Source organism: Geotrypetes seraphini, chromosome 12, assembly GCF_902459505.1.
Source record: "Geotrypetes seraphini chromosome 12, aGeoSer1.1, whole genome shotgun sequence".
Taxonomy (NCBI): domain Eukaryota; kingdom Metazoa; phylum Chordata; class Amphibia; order Gymnophiona; family Dermophiidae; genus Geotrypetes; species Geotrypetes seraphini.
In genome coordinates, this window is record NC_047095.1 from 116,374,602 (window position 1) to 116,397,407 (window position 22,806).

General features: G+C 44.6%; 1 protein-coding gene across 4 annotated transcripts in view; it reads right to left on the bottom strand.

Moving 5' to 3' along the window:
- VARS1 (valyl-tRNA synthetase 1) overlaps positions 1-22,806 on the bottom strand; it is a 49,777-nt gene that overhangs the window by 13,091 nt on the left and 13,880 nt on the right. For 3 of the 4 annotated variants that reach the window (XM_033916987.1, XM_033916988.1, XM_033916989.1), the window contains exons 6-17: positions 22,123-22,128; positions 21,925-22,009; positions 19,269-19,369; positions 12,519-12,646; positions 12,236-12,400; positions 12,003-12,084; positions 7,813-7,932; positions 7,072-7,180; positions 6,074-6,162; positions 5,787-5,877; positions 4,820-4,944; positions 2,304-2,407 (exon numbers count right to left, since the gene is read on the bottom strand). In XM_033916987.1, coding sequence (XP_033772878.1) covers positions 2,304-2,407; positions 4,820-4,944; positions 5,787-5,877; positions 6,074-6,162; positions 7,072-7,180; positions 7,813-7,932; positions 12,003-12,084; positions 12,236-12,400; positions 12,519-12,646; positions 19,269-19,369; positions 21,925-22,009; positions 22,123-22,128 — 1,205 coding nt within the window. The remainder of the gene's footprint in view (positions 1-2,303; positions 2,408-4,819; positions 4,945-5,786; positions 5,878-6,073; positions 6,163-7,071; positions 7,181-7,812; positions 7,933-12,002; positions 12,085-12,235; positions 12,401-12,518; positions 12,647-19,268; positions 19,370-21,924; positions 22,010-22,122; positions 22,129-22,806) is intronic. The other variant, XM_033916990.1, reaches the window with a different exon arrangement.

The following is a 22,806-nucleotide window of genomic DNA, read 5'->3' on the forward strand; positions in this document are numbered from 1 at the left end:
GTGAGAATCAGAAATCGTGACGTGGCACCTTTCACCTCAAAATTGCATCCTATAGACCAGTGATTCCCAACCCTGTCCTGGAGGAACACCAGGCCAATCGGGTTTTCAGGCTAGCCCTAATGAATATGCATGAGAGAGATTTGCATATGATGGAAGTGATAGGCATGCAAATTTGCTTCATGCATATTCATTAGGGCTAGCCTGAAAACCCAATTGGCCTGGTGTTCCTCCAGGACAGGGTTGGGAACCACTGCTATAGACCTTTATGATTCAAAACTTCAAAAAGCGCCACAGATGCTGCCACCACAGGGGGGTGCAAGGACCGTGCAACCTCTTTCTGGCATGGAACTGTGTGAAATTTTTTGGACAGGGACCCATGACGAATATGCATCGTTTCTCCCCCACAACACTCTGGGATGCCAAGACTTACAGTTCTGCAACCCTCACAGGTGGCACTAGGGGGCGACAGTCCCTCAGCTTGCCTGTGCACATGCCCTGCATCACTGAGCAGCACCTCTATGCTCTCACCTTACTGCTCCCTCCCACTCAATTCACTTTCAGGCTTCTAACTGGTCCCCCTCCAATACATCATGCCCTTAAATGTGAAATTTCGGGGGTGGGGTGGGGAGATGGTCACCTTTTCTGCAGGTAAAAATATACTTTGATGGCTCTTCGAGTTAAATATGGCTGTTTGGATCTATTGCTCTGCTTTCATTGCAGTTGCCCTTCTCTTACCCCCCTCAAGAAGCTGCTGCCCACAATTAGAACCGTGGGATGGCCCCTTTCAAACTCTAGCTTTCACACACACACACAAAACTCACAAGTATGCTACAGAATGGCTCACCACCCTCTACAACGAACATCATGGGATAGTCCTTATATCACAGTAACACACTGATATCTAAAGAAGATGGTAAGTGGGATCAAGATGGAAACAGTCCAAAAATACAAAAATAATCCCACCACTTAAGGTATAAGGTATGGATAGGAGAGGAAAAGGTATCTCAGAAACCTCAGCCAAGTCAGACATGGTTTCACATTATATTCATTGTTCCTATAAAACCTCTCTCCTCTTTATTGAATCTCTTAATTTTTACTTAAAAAAAAATAAATATATATATATATATCCTATATAATAAAAGCCTAAGCGCACATGCGCACTTAGGATTTCGTGCTCCCTGCCGCTGTGGTGTGTGATCCGTGGCCGCCAACCTGGCGGCAGGGAACATTCTGGCCACTCCCCTCCTCCCGCTCTCACTCACCATGGAAGCCAGGCAAGCTCTCTCCCTGCTCGCGTCCTCGGCAGGGAACACAGCTCCCGCCCTCACTTGCTGCTGCTGCCACCGTTGCTACTGATCCTCCTCTTCAGAGCAGCCTGCGATGGTGGCCGGCTTTAGCGAACCTCACAGGCCGCACTCCAACCTCGGTAGCACATTCCCTCTGACGCACGGGATCGCGTCAGAGGGAACGTGTTACCGAGTTGGAGAGCGGCTTGCGAGGTTCGCTAAAGCCGGCCACTATCGCAGGCTGCTCTTTAGAGGAGGATCAGCCACCACGATTTCCAAAAAGTAGAGTCCTGCATTTGTGGCAGCAAGGGGACCTGGAGGGGAAGGGAAATCCGCTGCTGCTTCTGCAAAGGAAAGTGTGGGGGGGGGGAGAGAAGGGAATGGGGGGGAAATGCTGCTACTACTTCACAAGGATCTGGAGGGGAAGGGAAATATCACTGCTGCTTCTGCAAAGGAAAGTGGGGGGAGGAGAGAAGGTAATGGGGGGGGGGGTTGAAAATGCTGCTACTACTTCATAGGGATCTGGAGGGGAAGGGAAATACCGCTACTGCTTCTGCAAAGGAAAGTGGGGAAGGGGGGGGGGAAGAGAGATAGAAAGAAATACAGACAGAGAAAGGAGGCCAGGGAGAGAGACAGACAGAAATAAAGACAGACAGGGGACCAGAGAGACACACAGAAAGAAAGACAGACAGACAAAGGGTGCCAGGGAGAGAGAGAGAAAAATAGCAGGAGGGAAAGAGACAGAAAGAAAGGAAGAAAGAGACAGGAGCAGGGAAAGAGACATAAATAAAAAAAGACAGACAGGCATATATTCTAGCACCCGTTAATGTAACGGGCTTAAACACTAGTATATGTGTGTGTGTATATATATATATATATATATATATATATATATATATATATAATTGGATAAATATCCCATTCTTAAATCACCACATTCACTTGTCTTAGCTGATGGTGGGATTATTTTTGGATGGTCCTTATATCACCAGTACACACATACAAGCTCGCTCTCACCTGCACACAGGCACCACCATGGGATTATCCTTCACCTCTCTGAAGAGTCCTCTCTGCTTCAGAGCCTCCAGCACCACCTTCCGGGCCTCAAACCTCTTCATGCCCTACACGAGACCATTTAGGGGTCAATTACTAAGCATACTGAAAACATAAGCTTATCTCTCTTTCTCTACCACGTTGGGACTGCACATTTAGGAAGTAATTTTGCAAGTGGGCCTTGCCTTTTACGTACCCTGACACCGTCAGGTCAGGCCTATTCTCTAATGGCACCTAAGAACAGCCAGACTGGGTTAGGACAAGGATAATAATAATAATAATAATAACAGCTTATATACCGCAATACCGTGAAGTTCTATGCAGTTTACAAAGATTAAGCAAAGGTACAAATTGATTGACTTTAAGAGGGGAGGAAGAAAGAGGGTTAATAGGACAGGAAATCCATTTTTGAGGAGAGAGTGATCAATAGAACAAGTTAATTGCTATAGAGGGGAGAGAGAAGAGAGGATCAGTTGTCTAGATACTTTAGGAATGGTCCATCTAACCCAGTTTCCTGTTTCCAACAGTGGCCAATAAAGGTCACAAGTACTTGGCAGAAACCCATATAGTAGCAACATTCCATGCAATACTGATCCTAGGCAAACAGTGGCTTCCCCCATGCCTGTCTCAATAGAATGTGATGGACTTTTCCTCCAGGAACTTGTCCACGGAATGGCAGGGGATGTTGCTACTATTTGGGGGTTTTTTCAGGTACTAGTGACTTGGATTGGCCACCGTGAAGACGGGCTAGATGGACCAGTGGTCTGACCCAGTAAGGCTATTCTTATGTATGTTCTTAAACCTTTTTTAAACCCAGCTATGCTATGTTCCAGAAATCAGCTATTCTTTGAGTGAAAAAATATTTCCTCCTATTGGTTTCACAAGTATTCTCATGTATTATAGCTAGATTGTGAGCCCACCGGGACAGACAGGGAAACAGAGTACAGCCATTCAATATTTATAATGTTGCCAGTCAGCGGTGGGATTTACCACAAAGAGAAAACGTGGAGAAAAAGCCTCAAGTCCTTCTTTCAGAGACGGCAATCACTTTTGATTTCAAGCCGCTCGTATCGTATCATGGGCAGTTAAAAAAACTCCACGTTTTTGAGTAATGATTTTCTCTTGTGGCAAATCCCACCGCTGGCTGGCAACACTGTAAATATTGAAAGAGAGTTTGTTGCTATTTGGACATATTTTGTGAAAATTACCTGGTGGTAAACCACATAGATGCCACCTAGTGGTTATGGTGTGGTATATCAGGAACTGTATTAATTTCATTGAGGTGTTTCTCTATTTGATATCCTTATTTCTACGCATTGAAACTAATCATACAACATTTGAAAGATAACTCCAGTTTCACTATTTTTATATGGTGGAATTCAGTTCTGTTATTCAGGAAATAGGAAGATCTCTTTTGATTCCATTACTTCTAATTGTAAGTGGTTCAAACGAGATCATTTTCTTTCTACGTTATGCACTGTTAACAATTCACTGTAATGTTTTAATATGACTGCTCATGTGCATTTTGGTTCTTTCCTTGCACTTTGTTAATCTTTATATAACATAAAAATTATATTGAAAACACAAACATAAAAACCATAATGCACATTCTAAATTTAATTTCTGGCTAACTGTATAACAAAAAATTTGTTCTCTTTATTTACGATAGTTTTGGTTCATTGTTATACTAATATTTTTAAATTTCGTCCTTTCGATGTCGATTCCACCCCTGAGACAGGCTCAAACGCTGAAACACGGACCATGTCGGGTCCATGACACATGACGCAAGAAATTGTTTGACAACCTTCTGGCAACACAAGCAGCAAAACTCAACCATACCATCTCCAATCTGCTGACAACATCGGACGACTTCAAAACATTCCGAAAAGAAATCAAAACCCTGCTTTTCAAAAAATTCATCCAAATATCTTAACCATTCTTCACCTACCTCAAGATATTACGTCCCCAAATAACCCACCTAAACACCTTCCAAGCAAACAGACCCCAAAAATTAGATGGTAATCTTACCTACTCTAACAATATTCTCTTTGTCCATATCACACAGTTCGACACTGTCATTTTACTATCCAACCCCTAAATCCCCTTAGGAATCTATCCAGCTATCTCTCCTCTGTCAAAAAAAAAAAAAAAAAAATTGTATCTTCACTGGAAAATGTCCAGTCAAATCTTTTGTAATCCGCCTTGAACTGCAAGGTATAGGCGGAATAGAAATCCGTAATGTAATGTAATGTAATGTAATGAATATAGGATAGAGACTGTTATATTAATATTTAATCTATCCCTGGTCGATATGTACAGTTCCATCCCCACTTGTAGGATTTTGAGAATGGAGAAGGCAAATACTTTAGTGCAGACTATCGAACAGACCCATCATTAGTCAAGAGTTTGACTTATCTGCCTTACGCAGCATTAATGCATCTTAGTGACTAGCCTCTCCCCCCCCCCCCCACCTCACCTACCAAATATGGCAGCGGCACATTAACCAGCAACCCGTTGTCATCCATAATGTTGATGAACTGTAGGCCATGTCTCATTCCCACCTCGTAGTCGTTCTGATCATGGGCTGGCGTGATCTTCACAGCACCTGTGCACAAGAGGTCGACTTAGTGAGGCCCAGGGGAGGCAATTAAATATTTGAATTTAATCTACTCAGGCATTTATATTTAACTGAGTCCAGAGTGATACAACCGAAGTAAGGTCTTGCGGTGTCGAAAGAATCGGTGCCGATTTAGAGGGGGCAGCAGATGTCGGCGTGGATGTCAATGGTTCCATCCCGGCACCGAAGAGGAGTTTTTGTTGGATTTGCCGATTCTTCAAGGTGCGCTTTTTAAGAGAAGCGCAACGGGTGCAAGATGAAGCGCTATGATCCGGACCCAGGCACCGGAGATGCCAATTGTGGGGGGGTCGGTCAAAGAGATGGGGCGCGCACACCGCTGACACTTCTTAAATCCCGGCTGCGGGGGCATGAAGGTGAAAACGGCCTCCGCTAAATCGAAGGCGGAGGCTTCGATTGTGCCAACAGGCCCCGCCGGGGCGAGACGAAAATAAAGAAAAAAGAAAGGTTTTTTTTTAAGGAAACGAAAAGAAAACAAGGAAGAGTAAACTTCCAGAAAAATACGCGTGAGCGGGAAGGCAAGAGAAAAATTTTCACCGGCTGGTTTAAAAAAACGCATCTTCTTAGCTCCGCGGAAACTAAGAAACTGGGGACCGCGCGCCTCCGTCGGGCGGGAAGGCACCCGCGCATGCGCGGTGCGGCCTACTGGAACTTTCCAAGTTCTTAGAGTGCAATCACTCTAAAATTGTCCGTACCGGGGCTCCATTGGTGCTGTCACCCATCAGTTAAGAATATGCTGCTTGCTTGTCCTGGGATAATGGCTTGTACAACTACACCATGGTTCTGCATGTTCAACAAGCCCCTACAATTACCTGTGCCAAAATTCATGTCCACAAACTCATCAAAGACCACAGGTAGGTCCCTGCCACAGAACGGGTGAACCACACTCTTTCCTTTCAGATGCTAGAGGTTAAAGCACAAAAAAGTAAAGTTAGGCATCGTTAAGAATCCTTTCTTTGCAAAAGAAACAAGAAATCCCCTGTGCCAGATGGCTTATCGTGTCATTAGTGACTTTGCCGTAAGAGTTCACAGGCATGGTATGGACAGATAATGAATGGGCAAGGGCAGATGGTGATGGGGGTCGAAGCAAGGACGTTACCTGGTATCGAGGGTCTTGAGGGTGCACAGCTACCGCCGTATCTCCCAGCATCGTCTCCACACGTGTTGTGGCCACAACCACCTCCTCATCTATCCATGCGCAAGGGGTAGGGGAAAAGTAAAAAAAAAAACAAACAAACCACCTTAATACTCCGTATCAAGAATTTCTACAATTCTTCTCAGACACATCTCGAGGAACTTCCCAGACGCACTGCACAGTGGGAAGGCTTCACACTTTAAATGGATTTAATGTGCAATAAAGCTTCACCTGAGCAGGTCAAAGGCAAGAGGGCTCGGTTCTAAGCCAGGGAGAGCTGGAACTGGTGGGAAATAACATCGACACTTTGTAATTAATCGGGAGGGAGAGCATATGTTACAAACCGTGATGGAAAAAGAAGGGACATGGCGATGTTTCCCTCTCCTCTTGCCAAAATCCAAATGTGGTAGAGGAATACAGGTGGAATGAAATGGAGAAGAATCTGATTTGCAAATTTTAAAGGAAACCGCCCCCCCCCCCCAACCCATACATGTTCCCTCAGGGCTTCCGCAGCTGGCACTGCGCTTGGTGCAGGTTTCCAAGTCTCGCAGTCGCCGTATCGTCGTAACGCAGCGATACGTGGAAACCTACAACAAGCTTTTGGATGCTAAGAACATCTGTGGCCTGGTGTTTTTATATGACATTTTGGTAACATTTGAGCCAATATTTGAACTCTCTGGTCAGCATTCCTGATAACAGATCCGGGTATAAAGAGGTCATCGGCATGATCTGAATATCGGCAATATTCAGTGCCGGGATCTGGGAAGCTCGAGGCAGCCAGTATCGGGATACACTCCAGCTCCTCTCCCAGACTGTACCACCTTTATAGAGATAACGCTAGGGCAGTCGTTTCTTCAGCATGGTGCTCTGGATATGGCTTTGGACAATGGCACCTGCTACCCAGATACATGCCAAGGATTATAAGCCCTGCTATTTCAGGGAGTTGAGGGGAGGGGACTCACCAGATCCTTGGACTTTGTAGGCAAAAGAAACTAAAACGCCGAACTCCACCTTCTCTCTGTACCCAGGCACCGGCAGCAGGGTTCGCCCCACCAGCTCCTTCTTATCCACCTGCAGAGGGAGGTGATCATTAACCCCGAATTACCTCTGAGCGGGAAGCGATATCACAGTTTACCCTGCACCCCACAGTATAACACTAAGGCTTGAAGAGGTCTGTCAGGACGAACACAGGCTTCCTCCCGCCTGAAAGGATTAGATCCCAATTACTGCCCCACAGATGCATCTGGGGACAATATCTTAGAGACAAGAAATCTCCCAAACATGTCCAGTTTATTGTCATCTCTACAACTCTTTTATATCATTTTACATGAATCAGTGTTGTCAGCATGTGTCAGCATGTGATGTAAATACAAACCATATATGGACACAGATCACATGAAACTTTAAAAGAAATAACAAGCATCTTACTATCTAAAGGCCAAAGTTTAAAGGTGCTTTGGTCAGCAGAGCCTTTTTCTTTATCTAAAGCTTCTTGCAAATACGATTATGAAAACAATTGAATTCACTTCACAATAAGATGAGAACACACATCTTCTCAAACATAAAATGGCCTTGCAGTATTTCAGCAAGAGAAGGAAAAACAAACAAGGTCTGGATTTACAGCTTCAAACACAGTTGAAAGAAAACTACAAGGTACATGATACGTGTCCCTTCACCGCCCCCCACCGACAGACAACCCATACCTCGATGTCAGAGATGGCAGAGTTCAGGGTGCAGGACCAGTTAACAAGGCGTTTGCTTCGATAGATCACACTGTCCTGGTGCAGCCGCACGAAAGCCTCCTGGACGGCGTATGACAGTGTCTGCAGATATGGGGGAAAGGCGACGAAAGAGGAATCACTGACGGCTGATTTCACCACCAGGCATATCACCCAGTGAGGTCTTCTCAGGGGGCAACTGTGCCCGAGAGTCACTGGTTACCTTGTTCATCATTTAAAGCTTATATACGTTAACTAATGACTACAAAGTCAGTTCAGAGCGGCTTACATGAGCAGCTTTGATGGACATATGAACATTAACTTCAGTAATGATGGTACAATACATGAGTAATAATATATGAATTATAGACAAGGAGTAATAACACTGCCCTGCTGGAGCTATGACAAAAGAGATTAGTAAATGGTGTTACATACAGAATTAGATTGTTTCTGAGATGTCCATTATACATTTACACATACAAATTATTTATCTTAAGTCTATCCTCTGATTGGCTCAACAATTAAGAATACAATATCCCTATATCCATTCATTATACTTATTTATATCATTAACCTCTGTAAATATATATACTAAACCTTTTAGTTGTCATTTACATGCATCATCATTTAAACTTCCTTTGTGCATCCTGCTTAATCCTATCATGTATGAGCTATGAAGTAGTGAGCTATAGTCACCATATTAATCCCCCCCCCCCACAAGTCCTAGCAACTTGATGAATTGCGGATCTAATACATAAGAACATAAGAATTGCCGCTGCTGGGTCAGACCAGAGGTCATCGTACCCATCAGTCCGCTCTCGCGGCGGCCCTTAGGTCAAAGACCAGTGCCCTGAGTCTAGCCTTACCTGCGTACGTTCTGGTTCAGCAGGAACTTGTCTAACTTTGTCTTGAATCCCTGGAGGGTGTTTTCCCCCTATAACAGCCTCCGGAAGAGCGTTCCAGTTTTCTACCACTCTCTGGGTGAAGAAGAACTTCCTTACGTTTGTACGGAATCTATCCCCTTTTAACTTTAGAGAGTGCCCTCTTGTTCTCTCTACTTTGGAGAGGGTGAACAACCTGTCTTTATCTACTAAGTCTATTCCCTTCAGTATTTTGAATGTTTCGATCAGTCTCTTCTTTTCAAGGGAGAAGAGGCCAAATTTCTCTAATCTTTCACTGTACGGCAACTCCTCAGCCCCTTAACCATTTTAGTCGCTCTTCTCTGGACCCTTTCGAGGAGTACTGTGTTCTTCTTCATGTACGACGACCAGTGCTGGTTCCAGGTGGGGGTGTACCATGGCCCAATAAAGCAACATGATAACCTTCTCCGATCCGTTTGTGATCCCCTTCTTAATCATTCCTAGCATTCTGTTTGCCCTTTTTGCCGCCGCCACCGCACATTGCGTGGATGGCTTCGTTGACTTGTCAACTACTACTCCCAAGTCTCTTTCCTGGGGGGGTCTCTCCGAGTACTGCACCGGACATTCTGTATTCATGGATAAGATTTTTGTTACCGACATGCATCACCTTACACTTATCCACGTTAAAACCTCATTTGCCATGTTGCGGTCCATTTCACGAGCATATTTATATCACATTGCAGGTCTTCGCAATCCTTCTGCGTCTTTACTACTCTGAATAACTTTGTATCGTCTGCAACTTTTATCACCTCACTCGTCATACCAATTTCCAGGTTGTTTATAAATATGTTGAGGAGCACGGATCCAAGCACCGAACCCTGCAGCACTCCTCTCGTGACGCTTTTACAGTCCGAGTATTGTCCATTTACCCCCACTCTCTGTTTCCTATCCGCCAACCAGTTTTTAATCCACGTGAGTATTTCAACCTCGATTCCATGGCTCGCAATCTTTCGAAGTAGTCATTCATGCGGTACCTTGTTGAACGCCTTCTGAAAATCCAGATATACAATTTCGACCGGGTCACATGAAATATATGCATGTTTACTCCCTCGAAGAAGTGCAGCAAGTTCGTCAAGCAAGAACTTCCTTTGCTCAAGCCATGCTGGCTGGTCCTCATCAGATTGTGACCTTCAAGGTGATCAATGATGCGGTCCTTTATCAGCGCCTCTACTATCTTTCCCAGTACAGAGGTCAGACTCACCTGCCTGTAGTTTCCCGGATCTCCCCTCAAATCTTTCTTGAAGATCGACGTAACATTCGCCACTTTCCAGTCTTTCAGAATCCCTCCTGATTTGATCGACAGATTGGCTATTAGTTGAAGCAGTTCAGCTATGGCCCCTTTCAGTCCCTTGATGACCCTCGGATTGATGCCATCTGGTCCCAGGGATTTATCATTTTTAAGCCTATCAATCTGCCTGTATACCTCTTCTAGACTGACCATCAACCCTGCTGCCAGTTTCCCGTCTTCGTTTCCTTCATATAGCTTGTCGGCTTCCGGTATGATGTGTATATCCTCTTCGGTAAATACAAATGCAAAATATGTGTTTTGTTTGTCAGTGATGGCTTTGTCCTCCTTTACCACTCCCTTTATTCCAGGGTCATCCAACGGCCCTACCACTTCCTTTGCAGGTCGTTTCTCCTTAATATATCGAAAGAACAGCTTGAAGTTTTTCGCCTCCTTGGCTATTTTTTCCTCGTAGTCTCTTTTGGCCCCTCTTACCGCGTTATGGCACCTGCTTTGATGTTGTTTGTGCTTTTTCCAGTTTTCGTCCATTTTTGATCTTTTCCATTCCTTAAACAAAGTCTTCTTGTCTCTGATCGCTTCCTTCACCACTAGTGAGCCACGCCGGTTCCTTGTTCTTTTCCCTCTTGGATCCCTTGTTGGTACGCGCTATATATAGATTTTGCGCCTCGGTGACTATGTCCTTAAAAAGGGACCATGCTTGCTCTAGTGTTTTTATAGTGCTTATCCTCTTCTTAATCTCCTTCCCCACCACGAGTCTCATCCCTTCATAATTCCCTTTTCGGAAGTTCAGTGCCGTGGCCATTGTTCTGGATTGATGATTTGCCCCTGTGTCCAGGTTGAAGTGGATCATATTGCGATCACTGCTTCCCAGCATCCCTTCTACTTCTACACCTTGCGCCAGTCCTCGTAGTCCATTTAGAATTAAGTTCAGAATTGAATTTCCTCTCATATTTTCCTTGACAAGTTGTTCCAGGAAGCAATCACCTACAGCATCCAGGAACTTGGTCTCCCTACCACCACTGGAGGTGCCTAGGTTCCAGTCTATCCCTGGATAATTGAAGTCACCCATGAAAACCGCGTTGCTTCCCTTGCAGTTGCGTTTAATCTCATCCGTCATTTCTCCATCGGTTTCTTCGGACTGCCTTGGGAGTCGGAAGTAGATACCGATCTTCATTTCCATTCCATTTGTTCCTGGAATATTGGCCCATAGAGACTCTACCTTATTTTTCATTTCCAGTGTGTTCTCTCCAGTAGACTCAATTCCTTCTTTGATATATAGGGCAATAGCCCCACCTTTTTGACCTACTCTGTCTCTGCATGGAAAATATAGTGAGATCTTTCCATTTGATTTTGATAAAATTGCAAAGATTTTTTGTTACATTAAGGGTCCTCGCAGTTATGGAATGACCTCCCGAAGGAGATACGATTATCATCAAATGTAAAAGATTTTAAGCACTTACTTAAGATTATTTAGGGAAGCTTCTCTTGACCGAAGTGGAAATTTAACAGATAGAAGACAACTTTCTTGCACATTTCTGTGGAAGTCACTTCCACAGGCCATCCAGTGTGAGGGTCATCTTCAATGGACTCTCTCTACCACTTAAACTGCTTGCGCCAACATTTTACTTTGTAGGATAATGGGGGAAGACTCGCCATAAACTGCAGTCATGGGTTTATGGATCTCCTTTGGTTTTTTCCCTTCTTTTGTGAGAAATGATGGTCCAAATCTAGCAGTTTCTTACTTAATTTGCATGAGGACTCTCCTAACATCCTGTCGCTTGGAATGTTAGACTCGCACTGAGCTGCAACTGTGCATGAGTAACCTCGAGACATGTCACAACATGCACAGACTTGTTTTGACAAACTTGCTAATTTATTTCATACTCAGATAAATTATTGAATGTCCCTCGTAAGTAACCAATGTTGCAGTTGTAACGTTTGATGTTATTTTTTTGAAAAAAAAAAAATTAAACAAGCAACAAAAAAAAAAAAAAAGCAGACACACTCACAGGATCCATGGTGAAACGGGCTCGGTCCCAGTCCAGCGAGGAACCCAGCTTCTTCAGCTGGTGGTAAATCCGATCCCCTTTCCTAGGAGAATGAGATGGAGAGATTAGCTGAAAGGCGATGCTCACACAGCCCAGCACAGCAAAGACACAGTGTTTACTGTACCAAGATACGACGCGGGAGTGCTATAAAAAGGTTAACGTAAGCCGGTTCAAGGGGACCGAGTGTCACTTACTCATTCTTCCACTTCCACACCTCCTGGATGAAGCTCTCCCGCCCCAGGTCATGGCGGGTCTTGCCTTGCTCCCTCCATAACTTCTTCTCGACGACGACCTGTGTTGCGATCCCGGCGTGATCACAGCCTGGGTTCCACAATGTGGTCTCACCACGCATCCTGTGCCTGAAAACATTAATCTATAAGATGTCAGCGCCACCCTAGCCCACCTTGTTACACACACACACAAATGTGCAAACCACCGCAAAAAAACCTAGTCACAAGATCATTTTCTAGGTCTCACCATCGCGTTAAAGAGTCTTGAATGGCGTTAGTTAGAGCATGGCCAAGATGCAAGGACCCCGTCACGTTAGGGGGTGGTATACAAATCATGAAGATGCCTCGAGTGTTTGGCTCTTTCAGGCTGGACACCTGCAAGACGTACAAGACAAGGAAGAGACATTTCTTAGCTAGGATCCCCAAGTACCCAAACACCTCTGATCACACTGGAGAGTGGGGGGAAAGACTCCAAAACCACAACAATCACCCCACCAGCACAGAGTAAATACAGCATCCTCCCAGTTGTTCCCTCCTCAATGACATCAAAAACCTAAAAGCTCCCTGCACTCCTCTTTATATCAAAAGTAATTTCTAGAATAGTGAAGCGCTAACATAACATGTCAACTGTATACTGCAAAACCATATGGATCCTTGCGATTTACAATAAGCAAAAAAAAGTTAACAATTATAAAAATGTATCATATAAATACGCCTAGAGTAGTTTTCTAAAATTTGCGTTAAGAAGTGGGAAATAATTGGCGAAAAACAGAATCCCAAGGAGCTGCCTGATATGAAAGTAACATCACTTCTCAAGCCCCAAAAGCCAACAGCTGCTGCTTCTAGAATTTTTACAGTTTACGACAGGTCTCCACCAGTGTTCCCGCTAAGCTGCGCTGGCGTGCGCTGGCGCACAAAATATTACATCGCAGCGCACAAGTTTCTCGTCACAGCGCACACACGTGCTTGCAGGCAGGCGAGCTGGCAGTCCATGTAACGCGTCGCAAAGGTAAGGGGAGGCTGGGGGAGGAATCGGACGTCGGGGTGGGGGTGCGAGCAGGGAGGGGGGCGATCAAACGTATTGTCTTCTGGACTGTTTTTAATTTACAGTTTACACATATGGATGTAACAGACATAACTACATTTGTTGTAAAACATTTATTAAGATATCATTTCATCCCTACAATTTCTGTAGACTGTTTTAAAATAAATTTGAGTTTTTCTGGTAAAAAAAAAAAAAAAAAAAAAAAATAAAGAATTTTGTACTTTCAAGAATTAATGCGTTGTTTTGTGTTCTTAAAAATATTATTTAACGTTATTTAATTTAGCGTGTAGGCCTAAAATTCCTTTGAATACCTCGTCCTCATGTATCAGCAACTTTGACAACATATTTATTTGGCTCATAACTTGCTGGCGCCCGATATTTTTAGCTCACAGTGAAAAAAGTTTGCTCACAACACCCGCCCGCTTAGAGGGAACACTGGTCTCCACACTCTTCCTCACCGGTCTGTATTGTTCAATTATCACCTTGGGCAGTGCAAAAGAGCCTCCACGGTCACTAAAGAGGCAGCTTCTATAACAGCAGTGAAAAGGAGCCTTCAGACCTTGAGCCACACACACTGTGGAGCCCTGTGGGACACCCACATCCACACAAAGACCAGCTCAAAGCATGCAGGCCCACATCAGAGGCTGGAGGGGATGGAGAGGCCAATGAATTTTGCTTTGCAGTTATCTTGTGGAAAGTTGCAAATAAAAAAAGTGCCCCCCCCACCCCACTTCCCGAGATCAGCAGAACACAAAAAGCCAGATATTAATCGATGTTCGAGGGATGTCACACTTACCTAACTTACTGTGGTGCCAAGGTGGGAACAAAAGGGGCAGGGACTTAACGAGATTGAAAGACTGGGCAAGAAAATGGCAAATGAGTTTTAACACTGAGAAATGCAAAGTCATGCATGTAGGGAAAAAGAACCCGATGTTCAACTATAAAATGGGGGGGATCGTTGCTGGGGGTGAGCAACCTTGAAAGAGACCTGGGGGTGATGGTGGACACAACATTGAAAGCATCAGCACAGTGTGTGACAGCCTCAAAGAAAGCGAACAGAATGTTGGGTATCATCAAATAGGGTATCACGACCAGGACGAAGGAAGTCATTTTGCCGCTGTATCGGGCGATGGTGCGCCCACATCTGGAGTACTGTGTCCAGTACTGGTCGCCGTACCTCAAAAAGGACATGGCGGTACTTGAGGGAGTCCAGAGAAGAGCGACAAAGCTGATAAAAGGTATGGAAAACTTCTCATACGCTGACAGGTTGGAAATGCTGGGGCTATTCTCCCTGGAAAAGCAGACTTAGGGGAGACATGATAGAAACCTTCAAAATCATGAAGGGCATAGAGAAGGTAGACAGGGACAAATTCTTCAGGCTGTGGGGAGCCACAAGTATAAGGGGGCACTCGGAGAAATTGAAAAAGGACAGGTTTAGAACAAATGCTAGGAAGTTCTTTTTCACTCAGAGGGTGGTGGACACATGGAACGCGCTCCCGGAGGCTGTGATAGGCCAGAGCATGCTACAGGGGTTCAAGGAGGGTCTAGCTAGGTTCCTAAAAGAAAAGGGGATTGAGGGGTACAAATAGAAGCAGAGTTAGGTTATAGGATTAGTCAGAAACCACTTCACAGGTCATGGACCTGATGGGCCGCCGCAGGAGCGGACCGCTGGGCGCGATGGACCTCTGGTCTGACCCAGTGGAGGCAACTTCTTATGTTCTTAAATACAAAAGTCGCCTTTTCCTGATCATGACAGGAATAGCTGTTCAAATGGTCACACATAATTGGAAGATCCATGACAGGATCAATTATACTTTTTGGTGGGAAAATGTGTGTACCGCATATAAATATGAAAGAATGATGGCGGAACGTTTAGGGACTAGTAAATCATTTAATAAAGTGTGGAGTCCATTGAAGGCATTTGTTGCCTTCAATGTATATCTTTCTTTTTCAATGGATTTCCTTACACATCCAGGGAGGGTGGGCGGATGGGGGGAGGGGAATGTATTTTGAGGAGTTAAATTACTCATAATATTGTAATTACATTATATGCATTATTGTACTAATAATTGATATATGAATGGGAGAAAATAATGTTTAATGTACTATCTGTGTAGTTAATAGTGTGTTTTATGCAGTTTTTATATGTTCAATCAATTGTATTGCACTATTAAAAGTTTGAAAAATCAACAATTGGAAGAATCATAGTAACCTTATACATTTTGGTGGAATACAATTTGTCATATATTCAAAATGGAAAGAGCAATAGCAATACAAAGAACATAAGAACATAAGAAATGCCTCTGCTGGGTCAGACCCGAGGTCCATCGTGCCCACCAGTCCGCTCACGTGGTGGCCCAGCAGGTCCAGGACCTGTGCAGTAATCTTCTATCTATACCCCTCTATCCTCTTTGCCAGTAGGAATTTGTCTAATCCTTTCTTGAACCCCAGTACCGTACTCTACCCTATTACGCTCTCTGGAAGCGCATTCCAGGTGTCCACCACACGTTGGGTAAAGAAGAACTTCCTAGTATTTGTTTTGAATCTGTCTCCTACAACTTTTCCGAGTGCCCTCTTGTTCTTTTATTATTCGAAAGTTTGAAGAATCTGTCCCTCTCTATTCTCTCTATGCCCTTCATGATCTTGTAAGTCTCTATCATATTCCCTCTAAGCCTCCTCTTCTCCAGGGAAAAGAGTCCCAGTTTCTCCAATCTTTCTCTATCTCTCTCTATTTCTGTCTCCCTTTCTGTCTCTTTCTTTCTCTCTCTCTATTTCTTTCTGTCTCCCTTTCTCTCTCTCTTTCTGTCCCTCTCTACTCTCTCTATGCCCTTCATGATCTTATAAGTCTCTATCATATCCCCTCTAAGTCTCCTCTTCTCCAGGGAAAAGAGACCCAGCTTCTCCAATCTCTCAGCGTATGAAAGATTTTCCATCCCTTTTATCAGACGTGTCGCTCTCCTCTGAACCCTCTCGACTAACGCCATATCCTTCTTAAGGTACGGCGACCAATATTGGACGCAGTACTCCAAATGCGGGCGCACCATTGCCCAATACAACGGCAGGATAACCTCTTTCGTTCTGGCTGTAATACCCTTTTTGATTATACCAAGCATTCTAATCGCTCTCTTAGTGGCTGCTGCACACTGTGTCGTCGGCTTCATTGTCATGTCCACCAATACCCCCAAGTCCCTTTCCTGGGTACTCTTATTCAATAATATCCCTCCCATTGTATAGTTGTACCTCGAGTTTCTGCTCCCCACATGTAATACCTTACATTTCTCAACGTTGAACTTCATCTGCCATCTCGTCGCCCAATCTTCTAGTTTGTTCAAGTCCCTTTGCAATTCTTCACATTCCTCTGTAGTCCGAGCTCCATTAAATAGTTTAGTGTCGTCCGCAAATTTTATTATCTCGCACTTCGTCCCTGTTTCTAGATCATTTATGAAGATATTAAATAGTAGCGGCCCGAGCACCGAGCCCTGCGGGACACCACTCGTGACCCTCCTCCAGTCGGAGTAGTGGCTCTTCACTCCTACCCTTTGTTTTCTACCCTCCAACCAGTTTCTGATCCATCTATGTACGTCTCCTTCCACCCCATGGTTCTTTAGTTTCCGGAGTAGGCGTTCATGGGGCACCTTGTCAAAGGCTTTTTGGAAATCTAGATATATGATGTCAATGGGGTCTCCTTTGTCCATCTGTTTGTTAATCCCTTCAAAGAAGTGCAATAAGTTTGTTTGGCACGATCGTCCCTTGCAGAAACCATGCTGGCTGGCTATCAGAAGTTCGTGCTTTTCAAAATGTTGATCAATGCTTTCTTTTATCAGTGCTTCTGCCATTTTCCCAGGAACTGAAGTCAGGCTCACTGGCCTGTAGTTTCCCGGATCACCTCTTGATCCCTTTTTAAAGATGGGCATAACATTGGCTATCTTCCAATCCTCCGGGATCTCGCCTGTTTTCAGGGATAAGTTGCAAATTTGCTGCAGTAGTTCCGCTATCTCCTCCTTTAATTCCTTCAGAACCCTTGGATGTATGCCATCCAGACCCGGGGATTTGTCAGTTTTTAGTTTTTCTATCTGCCTGCGAACGTCCTCAATGCTCACTTCTATGAATGTTAATTTTTCTGCTTGACTTCCGTTGAAGAATTGCTCAGGTTCCGGCATGTTGGACATGTTTTCGTTAGTAAATACAGACGAGAAGAACATGTTAAGCCTTTCTGCCACTCCCTTCCTGTTTCCGTCGTCTAGCGGTCCCACTTCCTCTCTAGCTGGCTGCTTCCCTTTAACATATCTGAAGAACGGTTTGAAATTTCTTGCTTCCCTGGCTAGCCTTTCTTCATACTCTCTTTTAGCTTTCCGAACCTCACGGTGACATTCTTTTTGATACTTCTTGTGCTCTTTCCAGTTCCCCTCAGATTTGTCCTTTTTCCATTTCTTGAATGAATTTTTCTTATTGCCTATCGCTTCCTTCACTGTTTTGGTTATCCACGCCGGGTCTTTTGTTCGATTCTTTTTGCACCCCTTCCTGAATCTGGGGATATACAGATTTTGCACCTCGTTCACCATGTCCCTGAAGAAGGACCAGGCATGATTTACCGTTAGCCATGTTTTGGAAGTGTTCCTAAGTTTCTTCCTTACCAATTCCCTCATTGCTTCGTATACTAAATTTATAAAAATATGGGGGCCATTGACAAAATATTGTAGTGAATAATCATCAGTTTTTCTCTTCTTCTTTTCTTTTTCTTCTTTATGGCACATCAGGAGTGGTGGGTAATGGAAATAAGATTACATAATATGTTATAATATGTTATATAATGTGTATATGGTGATCGGAAAGCAGTTGAAGGGTGGGTGGTGGGGGAGGGGGTAAAAATATTATTAGAATTTTATGTAGTAGATATAAAAGTGATATTGTGTAATAATTTGTTGTAATTTAATATTTTGTGCACTTGATGTAAAATATGAAAATGAATAAAGAATATTAAAAAAAAAAAAAGTTTGAAAATCAATAAAGATTAAAAAAAAAAAAGGGGGGGGGGGCAGATTCTCAAACCTGAGGAAACAACGGGTGGTTCGTGGATCCGACATGACCCATGTTGCAGATGAATGCCTGCATCAGGGGTTGCATTGCTTGCCTCCTTAAAAGACTCGGTCCGATGGTCTGTCTCCAAATATAAAGCTTCTCTTGTTCCTCTCAGGTTAGTGTACAGCTTCCAGCATCTCTCGGGTTTCCCACTTCCAAATCTCAGAGCTAAAAAGCCGAACAACTAACCAGGGAGGAACTGCAGTAGCTTTGTATTTGGAAACCATCGGACCAAGTCTTTTAAGGAGGCAAACAATACGACCTCTGACATGGGCATTCAGCTGAAACATGGGCCTTGTCGTGGTCCATCAATAAACCATTGCGTTGTCTTGTTCGAGACTCCACCTCTTTTTATTCCCATCTAGGCCCACTACATTTCATTTTCCTTGCCCTTTGGCTTACGCTGCCAATTCCCTCTGGTTTTGTTGACTCTGTCACTGCCAAAGAGGTTTACGTGACGGGAGACAGCAAAAGCGGGCTTGGCCCATTACTTGACGTGAAGCGGAGATAGCACCAATCAGAGACCGTGTTGAGTGTTATCAAGATGGCGGCAGCATGAGGAGATGGCTTCAGCACTGTCAAGTGATCCCATTTCCTGTTAATTAAACCTCCTTCGTCGCCGCAGTGCTAGGCCCCGTTGTGTCCTACTGCTTTAAACAGGGAAGTCATCAGAGAGGTTGGACACAACTGTGCAGGCGGGTCGTGGTCAAAACTGCGGGGGGGGGGGGGGGAAACAGACCCAGGAGAGGAGGCGGCAATGGTGTCAGCAGTAGCAATTAAATCAGACATTGGGAAGGGGGGAGAATTAGCACATAGCTGCAGGGGAGTGCCTGCAATCCTACCTCCATCCCTGCCTGTTCCCTTTTTGCTTACCCCATACTCTGGCTTGAAAAATCCTCGCTTCTCCCACCAGGGGTACCAGGCAGCCTCTACATACTGAGGGCTATAGGACTCCGGCATGGGGCAGGTGACATCTAAAGGAGAGAAAAGGGTTGAGTATGTGTCAGAGACACTCAGCCCAGTCCACGCTGAATCCTGTGTTACGGGGACACTTAGGCCCCTCTTCTATCAAACTGCGACAGAAGCGCGGCTCCCCGCGCTAAAAACTGCTTTCGCAGTTAGATAGAAGAGGGCCCTAGATATCTTACGCCATATACACCCACACGATCACGACATTCAAGCAATCAAAATTTATTAGGGGTCCCATCAACTCGACGCATAATATACGATACGACCAGAAAATCAAACCTTTTCTGTCACTGCTCCATCTCCATGGGACAGTTATGCCCTTTCACCTTCGAGAAGATTCCTCTCTTACAAAATTTAAACACATTTATGTTTCGTGTTTCCCTTTTAATGTCTTTCTTTCCTACTGAATTTTGTATCTGTCTTCTCCACCGCCCCCTCCCCCCCCCCCCCCCACACCAGCTTTTTTTCCCCCTACAAACGTGTTCGTCTGTCTCGGTTACCACGATTACCCTTTAATTTTATAATTTTAGTTTTTTAATCAAGTACACACCACTTAGACAATTTATATGCGCTCAAACTCAGGGGCGGGAAATTTCATGGCGACAGCAGGAAATATTTCTTCACCGAGAGAGTGGTTGATCCTTGGAACGAGCTCCCGGTGCAGGTGATGGAGGCAAACAGCGTGCAAGAATTTAAGAGCAAATGGGATGCCCATGTGGGATCCCTTAGAGGGTTAAGCCAAGGGAACCTGTCACCAGGAGTGGGATCCCTAGGATAGTAGACTTGGGGGTGGGTCAGCAGAGTGGGCAGACCTGATGGGCTATGGCCCTTATCTGCCGTCATCTTCTATGTTTCTATCAAAATTTTAATAAACTTGAAACTGGACCAGATTCTATAAATGGCAACTGAATTCTAGGCGTCAGTCGGCGCGGTTGTCAATCAACTGTGAGGCGTCACTTATAGAAGTTACTGGCACCTATGACACCTGGCGATGCCCAAGTCAACCAGGCCTATTCTCTGCCACTAACGTCTACTTTTTGGATAGGCGTCGTTGGGCGCCCTCGACTTAGGCGTCGCATGGTATTCCGCGTGAAACCTAAAATCGATCATTAAAAAATTTGTAATCTGTTTTTTTTTTTAATGGCGTGGTCAATTACCACACCATTTAAACCATTGGTCTCAAACTCATACCCTTTTCGGGGGCCACACTTTGGATTTGTAGGTACTTGAAGGGCCTCATAAAAAAATAGTTAATGTCTTAAAGAAATGACAATTTTGCATGAGGTAAAACTCTTTATAGTTTATAAATCTTTCCTTTTAGCTAAGTCTTAATAGTAATATTGTAATTTATAGCTAGAGACATATAATAATAATAATAATAATAACAGCTTATATACCACTTATTATTATTATTATTATATTACTGTTTTATTTTACTTTTGTGATTATGACAAACATACCATGGGCCTCAAAATAGTAACTGGTGGACCACATGTGGCCCCCAGGCCGCGAGTTTGAGACCACTGATTTCAACCAATTAAAAATAATTTAATTCTGTGCAGAATTAACCCCCTTCCCCTTTGACGAAGCCGCGGCGGTATTAGTTCCGACACTCATAGGAATATGAGCGTTAGAACTAATACCGCCTCGGCCGGCGATAAAAGCGCCCAACGCGGCTTCATAAAAGGGGGGGAGGGTAAGTTAGGCATGACTAGGGGCTCCTTTTATCAAGGCACACTACGGGGGTTAGCCCGTCGGACATTTCAGCACGCGCTAACTCCTGCGGCAAGCCAAAAAACTAACGCCTCGTCAATGGAGGCGTTAGTGACTAGCGCGGCAGGCGGTTTAATGCGTGGTATTCCGTGCGTTAAACCCCCCCCTACCGCAGCTTGATAAAAGGAGCCCTAGGTGTCTGTGATAAGGGTGCAATTTATAGAATCAGGCCCTCAGCCCTTCTGGAGCAGACCCCGCTGAATCCTCCGGGGGCAGTATTACAAGCTTTCCTCTAAACGCTAATTTTTACCACACCTCGTGCAGTGACTGTATGCATTATTGATATATCGAGAAAGAAAGAAGATATTGTTGCACTTTGAAATAGTGAAATACTTTAACACCATTTTAAATTTATGTTGAGTCATTGAGCGTGATCAGAACTTTATAAAGTTGCAATGACTGGAAGGTAAACTCTTACTTCAAGGGAGGTTTTTCAGCCTTCCTTTCAGAGTTTCGCATCTCTGAGCTTTTTATATATTTTTTGATCACCCTCTATTGACAATTTATCTTTAAGGGTCAGTTATTTCGTATATCTATCACATCAGATTTCCTAAAAGCATTCACACCACTAGAATCATGTCACCGTCTCCATGTGATCACCATCAATACCAGTCCAATCGTAAACCTCAACTTAAAAATAAACTACAAGCAAATCCTAAATATATATTCTCATCTGTCCCCCAAGGCCTCCCACACCACATCAACTCCACTATAGGGCTATCTCCTCTTTGTAACACATATTTAATCGCTTACACACTTTCTCGAGGGGGCCAGAGAGTTCCAGTACCTTTTTTCTCGCCCAGAGGAGTTGGCAAATTGTAGGTGATCACCTCAAGGTCCTTCTTCTCCTTTTTCTCTGCTTTTGGCTTTTTCTGGATTAATTGGAGAAACACAGGGGGGAGGGGGGAAATAATCAGAGTACAGGCAGATCTACGGTGCAGCTCAGCTCAAAGCCCCCTGTCCTCTTCCCTCTAGGCATAATTACCAGGGTCTGGAGGAGAAGATAAAAGTTTGGGCTGTGATCTCAGCAATGTGGATTCTACCGCACACTGATCACTATTTAATGACATCACTTAACTCTGAGATAACACCAGTTAGATGGGTTTTTTGTACTGATTTGCAGTCAGTGGCGAGGGGAGGGGCCCGGTGCGGACCGCTCCAGGCGCTATCTTGGTGGTATTGCCGACACCTTTCCACCCTCTCCCACCTCCCCGGTATCTCTTTAAATCTTCACCAGCGTGAGCAACTACTCTGACCTGCTGCTCACACCGGCCTGGCTTCCTCTGAAATTGCTTCCAGGTTGTGGAGCCAGGAAGTGGCTTCAAAAAGAAAGCCAAAGCCAGCGCAAGCAGCAGGCCGGAGAAGTTGCTTGCGCTGGTGAAGATTTAAAGAGATAAGGGGGTGGGAAGGGAGGACGCGAGTGTGTCGTGGGGGGGGGGGCAGGGAAGAAGCGGGAGGGTGCCACCGCCTCTCGCTACACCACTGTTTGCAGTTTGTCAAATAACAAATGAACTTAATTCATAAGCGAGAAGACATCCCTCACTTTGCATTCCATTGCAACTCAGCAGTAATCGAGCACATGTTCGTCAGACAAGTCCCTCCTGTCGGTACCCTTCTCCTCTACTGCCAACTCCCGTCTCCGTCCCTTCTACTTTGCGGAGCCTCAGGC